This window comes from Oxyura jamaicensis (genome assembly GCF_011077185.1).
Source record: "Oxyura jamaicensis isolate SHBP4307 breed ruddy duck chromosome 11 unlocalized genomic scaffold, BPBGC_Ojam_1.0 oxy11_random_OJ106689, whole genome shotgun sequence".
Classification (NCBI taxonomy): domain Eukaryota; kingdom Metazoa; phylum Chordata; class Aves; order Anseriformes; family Anatidae; genus Oxyura; species Oxyura jamaicensis.
Genome location: NW_023304261.1, coordinates 1 through 10,000, shown reverse-complemented (window position 1 = coordinate 10,000; position 10,000 = coordinate 1). Strand labels below are relative to the sequence as shown.

Here is a 10,000-nt window from a genome sequence, read left to right as displayed (position 1 = left end):
TTAAAGTTGCCTGCGGAACAATTCCCGTCCCTTCCCCTATCCATACGTTTATCCTGGGGGCTTCCAGCACCCCGGCAGCCTGCTCCGCACCCCCGGACAGGAGCGGGTCCCCCCTCGGCCCCTCTCCGCGCCCGCGGAGGCTCCACCGCGGCTCCGCGCCCCCTGCTCGCCCCTACTTACTTTCAACAAATCACTACAAGCCCGGGGAGCGATCGATAGCTCCGGACGACCGCGCTTGACCTGCCCGAGGGGAGGGGAGAGCAGAGGGGAGGCAGCCCCGGGCCCCTTTTTCTCCCCACGGCGGATTTTGGGGCGCCCCGGCCCCGCTCCAGCCGAGCCCGGTGCACGGCGGCGGAGCTCTGCGGAGGCTCCCGGCTGCCCCCTGCCCCTCTCCTGCCCCCGTCCCACCGCTCTGCCTGCCCTAAAGCCGCCCCCGGGCTGTGCACCCCTTCTCCGGGCTCGCACCGACTCCCCGAGGAGGGGCCGGATCCTGCCGCCGTCGGGAGCTGCTTCTTCCCCCCTCCTTTAGGGCTGCCGCCCGACCCCCGGGCCACGGCTCGGCCAGCACCTCATCCATTTCCAGCCGCACCTCCGCCGCCCTGGGCCCTATTTGCGGCTCCACTTTCAGGGCTGCACCGGTGCAGCCCCCCCCACACCCCCCCCGCACCGCTACAGGCCCTCCTCCCGGTGGTGCCCCCAGCCCCGGGGGGCGCTCCTTGCTCTTTGCAGGGGGGCTTCTCCTCTTTTATTTTTATTTTTTCCCCCCAACATTCGAGGAAATGGTTCAAAATTGCCTGAAAAACACCCTCCTTAAATGCCCCCTCGGGTGGGGGAGGCAGGGCCGAGCCCCCCCAGTTCCCCCTGGTTTTGGGATGCCCGCAGCCGCGCAGGGCGAGGCAGCGCAGCCCCGACGGGGCGGCCCGGCCCGGCTCGGCTCGGCTCGGCCCGGCCCGACCCGGCCCCAGCTTTCTCCCGCGTTATTGCAGAGCCAGCCCCTTCCGCCGAACAACAGATGCAGCCTCTAATGCAAATATTGCCATTTCCCTGCTGAATTAGCCTTGTCACTTAGCCCAGAAGCTGGCAGCGTTAAGCCAGCTTGCATTTTAATTTGGCCCTGAAGTTACTTATTTCATTATTGATCAAACATAATGCTGAATCAATGTTCATCTTGTTACCTGGGCCATTTCCATGTAATACAGTGATAGCACTGCCTGGAGTTACTCATTCCCATCCCAAAGTGACTTTACCATAAAATCAATGCTTGTTTGTTACTGATATAAGGCGGCATCCATGGGATGAAGAGCAAATAAAGCGGTAACGCGCTCCAAAAGTTTGGACGGGATCTGTAGGCGAGCACAGACTTTGATATCGAAATGTATTTTATCGGCATCGGCATCGCACTGCCCAGGCCGGTGGGACAGAAAATCTGCGGCTGCGAGATGATGGGCTTTGATAGCAGAGGTGTTGCCATTTGTAAACGTTACCTGAGAGCTAATGGGGAAATCGTTCCTAAAGCAGAGCATCATTACACGGCAGCTGTGGGCTGTAAGCTCTTCCGGGCAGGGACTGTTTGGGAAAAATAGTAATTAATAAAATAGTAATTAATGATTGTGTCACAAGATTAGACTCCGCGCGCTGTTATCGTCAGTGCAGCTGCTGCTTCTTTTCTCTTCTCGTGTTTTCCCCTCCAGCCAATAACCCGAGTTACAAATTACACGAAGCTGTCCGCAGCCCCGCGTCTCCGAGCAGCGGCCAGAGAGCGCGGAAATACCCGGACCGGGAACTAAAGACATCCCCGGACCGGGAATTAAATACATCCCCGAACCGGGAACCGAGTAGATTCCCGGACTGGGAACCGAATAGATCCCCGAATCGGGAACTAAATAAATAGCTGGACAGGGAACCAAATAAATAACCGGACCGGGAACCAAATACACCGCCGGACTGGGAACCATATAAATCCTCGGACCGGGAACCAGACCCCGGACCGGGACACAGCCCTGCTGCCGCCGCAGCCGCCCTGCCCGAGTCCCCCTCTCTCGTCCCCAGGTCCCCGCGGTTCCCCCCACCTCACTCCGGGGCGGTGCCGCCGGGCCGAGGAGGGGGACGGTGGAGCCACCGTCCCGTCCCCATCCCATCCCATCCCCATCCCCAGGAGCCGTCGGGGGGACGCTGCCGGTGCTGGTGCCGAGGACGCGGCAGCACCGCGCGGGGTCTCCCCGCAGCCCGCGGAGCAGCACGAGGGCAGCGACCTCCCTGGCAGCCCCTCGGGGAGCCCGGGGGAGCCCTCCCGGGCCGGGGGCAGGCGGCGCACGAAGGCTGCGCCCCCCCCTGCGGGCACCGGCGGGGAGGGCAAAGGGCGAGGGCACCCTGCGGCAGCCCGGGGTTGGTTTCGCCGCCGCCCCCCCCCGCTCCGAGCATCCCCCGCCGGGGGTCGGCGTGAAACAGCCGCACCGCCACCGCCGGGGCACGGCAGCCGCTCGTTGCGCCGGGCTATGGAAAGTCTGAGCGGGTGCGTGAAATATATTGGCATAAAATTAGGGAATTGCGCTAGCAGATTGTAAATCACCCAAACGGTCAAACCACAGATATGAATCACGAATTCCTGTAAAGATTAATGTTTCCTAAGATTCACAGCAATTATGCATTTTTTTGGACAAAAGCCTTCTCCCAACCTCTCATTCCCGAGCGCTGTGATTTTTTTTTTTTTTTTTTTTTTTTTTTTTTGAAGTCTTTCCAGGTTTCGGTGGGGGTTCTAATGAACGATTTACCAAAGGAAAGGTTTTATTAACACCTCTGAAAACTCCAAAGTTTAAAGGGAGGGAGAGAGGGAGCGGATAGGAAGTTAGGTAACACAATATACTGACCTACTGGCACCGGTCCGAACGCAAACCAGCAAAGCACCACAATGGTGGGAAAAACTCGGCGAAATGGAAGGGAAAAAAATACCTCCCGGGGGGGCGGCTTTGCCCGAGCGGGGCCGGGGCTGCTTCCCAGAGCTGCCCCCGCAGGCTTCAGCAGCCCCTAATGGCCCTTTTACCTTGGCTTACCCCCTTGTGGCACACGGAGCGGGCTGAGGTGCCTAAAAGGGGAGGAAGAGGACAGGGCTGGAGCAGAAAGGGGACGCTATTGGGAGGAAATTGGCGGGAGGTGTGCGGGACTTCGGGTCTCTCAGGCACTATTTTTCCCTTCTCGCCTCTGTGCAGAACTGGAGATAATAGTTGGGGCTGCAGGTAACGGAGCCTGTTCTTATTCAATTTCCCTAAATGGCCTGGAGAGCACTTAAAAGCCCGGAGAGCTTCTGGCCAGCATTTTCTTATTAACTAATTTCACTTCGATCCTATTAAAGTGTATGCTTTATAACCTTCAAATGAACCTCTCTCTCCCTCTCCCTCCCTCCCCATCTTCCCTCTCTCTCCTCAAACAAAGCCATTACCTCCTAATGACAGGGCAGAGCAGTTGCAGTGCCTGCCCCGGCCTCCCTGCCGGCCTGCCGGCCCCCAGCCCGGCTCCGCGCCCCCCGAGCGCGCCGCGGCCCGGCGGAGGTGCGCTCCCGTCCGCTTTGGGGAAAATCTCCGCAGTAATGGCTTTTAAATGGATACATATATTTACCATTTCAAACGGGCTCCGCTGTTTCCTGGTAACGCTCACCACAAATGGTAATAATAAAAGATGAAGTATTTTTTCTCACCTTAGGTCATTAGATTTACAGACAAGGTACTAAATCATCTGAGCTCCCCAAACCTTTAAGGGAAGGCGCGCACACACTCCCGTCCCTTTCTCCTCTCCTCCCCCTTCTCGAGAAACCTGCAAAGGGAACGGAGACAAAACAGTCGCCGAGGCTCGAGGAATGTCTCCCTTGAGCAGTTTACTACTTCTACTACTACTACCAATAAAAAAGTTGACGTTGGTTGCAGAGCGCAGACTGTCAGTGGCCTCTTCCCAAAGCCCTAACATGAAGGGTCATTAATTGTGTTTTCTTTCCAAATCATATGTCACTGCAATTAACAGATTCTGATCAAGAGACTCCTTTCAGATTGATTCCATATGTGATAAGGAATGTGCAGCTTGTTATCTATCTGTCGCCTTGGAATTATGGAAAAGCTTCAAACGTGTAATTTGAAGAGTCTTTTACCCGGCTCTTTGATCTTTCCCTCTATTTTCCTTAACTCTTTTTGCACCGCAGCCCCTCTCCCAATTCCACTTGTTCGCTGCTCCCTTCCCCGCCGCTCCCACCCGTGCCCGGCCGCGGGGGTTTCCCCCGGCACCCTGGGAGCCCCTCCGGCCCCAGCCCCGCCGCTCGCAGCCCGCAGCCTCCGGAGCCCCGTCCCCGGGTCTCCTCCGTCTCGGTGGCCGGGGGAAGGGGGGCAGCGGCACCCAGCGCCCGGAGACGAGCCCCGGGGCCGGGCCGGGGGTTGGCGGGGTGGGGGGGACGCGGCTGGGGCTGGTGCCGCAGCCCCGGAGCTGGCCCCGGCCTCAGGGAAGCCCCGCTCCGGGGCTGGTTTGAGCTCGGCGCCCGGCAGAGCGCGCCGGGAAGGGAGGGAGGCGAGGCCGGGGGGAGGGAGGGAGGGAGGGAGGGGAGGCGGGCGGGGGTGTGTGTGTTTGGGGTAATAAATCAGGAGCCGCTCTCCCGGCTTTGACAGGTCCCGGCCAGAAGACACGTGTCTGTCCGGCCGAGGAGCGCTCCGCCGTCGCGGCTCCCCCCGGGGGCGGCCCCGCTCGCCCCCCGCCCCGCGGCCGTCGGGCCCCGCACGGCTCCTCCCGGCTCCTCCCGGCCTCCCCGGAGGACGAGCCGGCCCCGGCCTCTCCGCTGCGGCTCCTTTCGCTTCGAGCCCGGCAAAGCGGCTCCCGCTCGGCTTCCCTCTCCCGTCCGCTCGCTCCTCTGCCCCCCCGCACCCAGCCCGGTCCTGGCCCCGGAGCCCCCCGCGGGCCGTGCCCGAGCCGTGCGGGACCATCCTCGCCGCGGACATCGCTCCGAGCACCCCTGGCCCAGTACGGCAGCGGGAGCACTGTCCGCTCCCCTCCCTGTCTCGCCCACCGTTTACTGCTTTTTTTTTTTTTTTTTTTTTCCGCTTCTCCTCTCCCCTTTTGAACCTCTCGGCCGAGCCCCGTATCTCCGCACGTTGCTGCTCCAGCCCATTCGCTCCGGCGACGTTTCCTGCCCGTTCCTTTCCCATTAATAACCCATCCCTCATCCTCGCCCTGACCTGCATCCATTCGCACCCATAAATTTCTCGCCTGCCGTGCCTCCCTCCCGGCTGGCCTCTGCTCCGTCTCTGCGGCGGGGCCCGTGCCCCACATCAGCCCGCAACACCCTAACATCACCCCACAGCACCCCACAGCACCCTAACATCACCCCACATCGCCCCACATCGCCCCGCACCTCCCCGCGCCCTGCCCGCCGCTCCGGCGGCTCCCCGGCAGGGTCGTGCTGCGATCGATCGCGCTGGGGATTAGAAACCTCTCCGGGTGACACCAGGCAGCGGGCGAAGAAACCAAACGCTCCTGCGAGCCGCTCAACGCCGTGGCACCGCCGGGCAGCCCCGAAAGGACGGGGCCGGGGAGTAAGGGGCCGCCGGTGCCACCCCCCAGCCCGCCGGGGGGGTGCTGAGAGCCGCCACCCCGCGGCGGGGGGCTCGCCCCATTGCCCACCTCGTCCCCTTTCCCCCCAGGAGGAGAGTTTTGGAAAGCTGTTGCCTGGCTCCGCCGAGCCCGTCATAGCGCCCGAGCCGAGCGAGCAGGGAAGTTGAAGCAAAACCAGGATGTGGTGCGGTCCCTGAAACGGGTTCGCTGCCCGTTTTCCTTTTGAATTAAAAGAAATAAACATGTAACCGAATTTGGCGGTGTTATCTCCATTGCATTATGCTATCAAAAACCATTACGGGAGCAACGTTGGCTAGAAGAAAATAAATTCCTCCAACCCAGACTTGTTTTTGCACTAGATTAGCAGATAAGAAATGCTATAAAGATGAACTTAATACGATTAGAGATGTTTCCTACAGATTTTCATATATTGATTCAGGGAATTTTAATTCTGGAGCTTGCTTTGCTATAATCCGCATTTATTACAAGCTGATATAGTTTTATTATAGCAAGCTATCAAGGTCGATTCCTTTAACTGCGTAATCTGACATGAATTTCATTTTTAAAGAAATGTAGTTATAAAAATCCATACTGTGGGCACAGTGGTTATACTGTACCTAAATCACATTCGAAAGGCAATAAATCCGCAGAGCGCTTCGGAGCAGAGGGGAACACGGCTAAAACCGCCCTCCCAACTCCTCAAAGACCTAAAAAAACTTTTTTAGTATTTAGTTTTAAAGAAACGGCGAGCTCCCCCCGGGGCGGATAAGCTCCCGCTCTCCACCAGCCCAGCCCCACAGGTTGCGGGAGCTTTTCCCCCTCGCCCCAGCCCCTGCCAGCCGCGCAGGGACGGCTCGGGACACATTTGCGCCCTGCCGGGACGCGCTGCGCTCGCAGCAGCCTCGCAGCGAGGCATCGCCGGGCTGGGAGAGGCGGGGGGCGAGAGCGAAGGGTAATTTAAAATGTGTTGATCGTAAAAAATAAAATAAAATAAAATAAAAAAGAAAAAGAAAAAGAAAAAAAAAAAAGGAAGAAAAAAAAAAAAAAAGATTTATCCAGTAATTAAAACGTGGCCGGGCTCCCTCCCAATAGCTCCTTAGAGCACCGCGCCGTTGCTCCCTTTGCAAATGTCGCACGTACCAGGTACTTCCTTCTAAGCCTTGTAGTGATTCAGAACAGAGGGAATAAGCAAAATGATCATAAATTTCCTAATTAGAGATTTCGCACCAAGACAAAAAGGTGTTAATGAGTTTAATTCCAGTGCCTGTCATTGTCCCTTTTTTCACACCACTTATTTACTAATGGCCCAGAGGGCTGCTCCCGTCTCTCCTTTGTTAAGATTTTAATTTGCCTTCTTTTCTGCCTTTGATGTAAAATTGTGACCTACAACTCTTTGAAGTCCCTTATTAGGAGGAAAATTAACTTAGCTTTTCCACTGTATCTGCCCACTGTTAGCCCAGACAAAACGTAGAGAACTCCTTAAAGATTCAGTACTTTAGGAAAAATTTCAAGGTAGCCCCGGACATGCAAATTTCTTTCAAAATCCGAGAGTCTTTAAATCTGTGCTAGGAGAGGTAACCCTCGCCAGGGCCGGGGGGGCTGGGGGGCGATGCAGGAATATCTTAATAAAGGAAACAAAATGAGCCCGGGCAAGGGAAGGATGTAAATTGGAAAACCTGAAAAGGGGTGGGTGGTGGTGGGAAGAGCCTTTATTTTTAAATGTCACAACTTTTTCCTGTCCCTCTCGTGTGCCACTCACAGCTGACACCCTGGCTTCCCATGCTCCGGGGGAGGGGGGGGGGTCCACGAAAGAAATTATATCTAAATCTATCTCTATATAATTAGAATACCGCGAGGCAGGGTTAAACCTTTGTAAAACACACAACTGATTGGCGATTGCTAAAACGAGATTTGAAAGCAACTCAAATAAAAGATCGCGACGTCAGTAAACAGATTTAGAAAAAAAAAAAAAAAGAGAGAGAGAGAGAGAGAGAGAAGCCAGTGACAAACCCGGCGAGAGCGAGCTCTGGGCATGAGAGAGAGAGAGAGAGGCAGAGGGAGAGAGAGAGACTTAAAAGAAATAGGAGGGGCTTGCGAGAGACTAGAAATGTCAATCAGAGCCCGGAGTCCCAATAATCTCAGGCAATCTGTTAGGACCTGACCCGGGTCCACTCAGATCAATAGGAAAAGTGCGAGAAGAAAGAAGCGCTCGGCTCGCTTACCGCGGCGGCCGGAGCAGGAGGGACCCCGCGGCACCCCCGGCCGCCCCCCCGATGCCTGCCGGAGCCCGCGGCCGCCGCTGAAAGTGCGGCCGGGCGGCGAGGGCGAGCGCCGCGGCTCCCCGCTCCGCTGCTCCTTTCTTCCCTTTCTCTTCCTTTTTCCTTTCTTCCCCCCCCCCCCCCCCCCTCCCCCCCTTCTCCCCCTGCCCCCGCTGCCCCCCGCCATGGCTTTCCCCCAGCTGGGCTACCAGTACATCAGGCCCATTTACCCCGCCGAGCGCCCGGGGAGCGGCGGCGGCGGCGGCTCCCGGGGCGGCGCGGAGCTGGCCCCGTCCGGGCCCCTCTCCAACGTGCTCTCCTCCATGTACGGCTCGCCCTACGCCGCCGCCGCCGCCGCCCAGGGCTACGGAGCCTTCCTGCCCTACGCCGCCGAGCTGCCCATCTTCCCCCAGCTGGTAAGAAGCCCCCTCGGGGACGTGGGGGGGGGAGGGGGGGAGGGTCCCCAAGGTGCTTGGGGGGGAAAGGGGAGCGCCGGGGATGCGCCCCCCGAAAATTCCGCGCTTAGGGTTTGACGGCTGCGGGGGGCTCCGGAGGGACCGCAGAGACCCGGGGGGGCCGCCGAGGGGGTGCCGAGCGGGGTGTCCCCCTCCCAAACCCCGACCCCAAGCCGGCGGCTCCGCGGTACGGAGGGAGCGGGGCCGATCCGGCGCGGTGCGGACCGCGGGCGCCGCCTGAGCCCGGCCGCCCCTTCCCGTGTCGCTGCAGGGCGCCCAGTACGAGCTGAAGGAGAGCCCGGGGGTGCAGCACGCCGCCTTCCCCCCCCCCCACCACCCCGCCTTCTACCCCTACGGGCAGTACCAGTTCGGGGACCCGTCGAGGCCCAAGAACGCCACCCGGGAGAGCACCAGCACCCTCAAGGCCTGGCTCAACGAGCACCGCAAGAACCCCTACCCCACCAAGGGCGAGAAGATCATGCTGGCCATCATCACCAAGATGACCCTCACCCAGGTCTCCACCTGGTTCGCCAACGCGCGGCGGAGGCTCAAGAAGGAAAACAAGATGACCTGGGCCCCCCGCAGCAGGACCGACGAGGAGGGCAACTCCTACGGCAGCGACCACGAGGGGGAAGAGGACAAGAGGGAGGACGAGGAGGAGATCGACCTGGAGAACATCGACACCGAGAACATCGAGAGCACCAAGGACGAGCTGGAGGACGAGCTGCAGGACGCCGACCTCCTGCACTCCGACTCCAAGACGGACTCGGAGGGCTCCGAGGGCTTCGAGGACCTGCCCGCCCCCGAGGAGCGCTACCTCGAGGCCGCCGACGGGGAGCCGCACCGCCTCCGCCACCACCACCTCCGCCACCACCACCACCACCACCATCACCACCACCACCACAAGTGCGAGCTCCCCGCCGCCCCCCCGCCGCCCGCGGGCCTGGAGCCCCTGCAGCCTCCCCTCCGGCCTCCCCTCCAGCCACCGCCGCGCCTCCACTCGCCCCCGTCCTCCGCCTCGTCCTCCGCCGCCTCCTCCCCGACGGACGGCGCTTTGGCCGGCACCGTGCCCAAGCCCAAAATCTGGTCCCTGGCCGAGACGGCCACCAGCCCGGACAACCCCCGCAAGTCCCCCGGGGGGGGCTCCCCGCCGGCCGCCGCCCCCCAGCCGCTGCCTCTGCCCCCCCCGCCGCCCCCGCCGCACAGACTCGTTCCCTCCTGCCCCTTGGGCAAATTCCCCAACTGGACCAACCGCGCCTTCCCGAGCCACCACCACCACCACCCGCCCCCGGCCCCGCACCCCCTGGCCTTACTGAACACTCCCCACCTGCTGGGGCTGGGGGCTGCCCCCGCCGCCCCCCCGGGCGCCGCCGCTTTCCCGCGAGCCGCGGACCAGGCGCAGAGCGCGGAGCCCCCCGGAGCAGGTGACCGCTGAGCGGGGATGCGCGGGGATGCGCGGGGGATGCGCGGATACTGCGCGGGGGCTGCGCGGAGCGGGCGGCGGGCGCCTGCCGCTGCCCCCCGCTCCCCTGCCGGCCGTCGGGGGGCTCCGTGGGGCTGCGGGGGGGCTCCACGGCGGCACCGCGGGGCCTTCAGCCCGGCCATGGGCCGGCCCCGAGGTTTGCCCGCGGCTCAGAGTGTAGTTTTTTATTTTTCGCCCCCCCCTTTCGACGGTCGGACCTTTGTCGGGTTCGCGAGTCGCTA

General features: G+C 60.7%; 1 protein-coding gene across 1 annotated transcript; it reads left to right on the top strand.

Moving 5' to 3' along the window:
- The first annotated feature begins 7,654 nt into the window (after positions 1-7,654).
- On the top strand, positions 7,655-9,731 carry LOC118157806 (iroquois-class homeodomain protein irx-3-like). Its single transcript, XM_035312286.1, has 2 exons — positions 7,655-8,257; positions 8,568-9,731. The coding sequence occupies exons 1-2, from the start codon at positions 8,027-8,029 to the stop codon at positions 9,729-9,731; spliced, it is 1,395 nt and encodes a 464-aa protein (XP_035168177.1). The 5' UTR covers positions 7,655-8,026.
- The last annotated feature ends 269 nt before the right edge of the window (positions 9,732-10,000 follow it).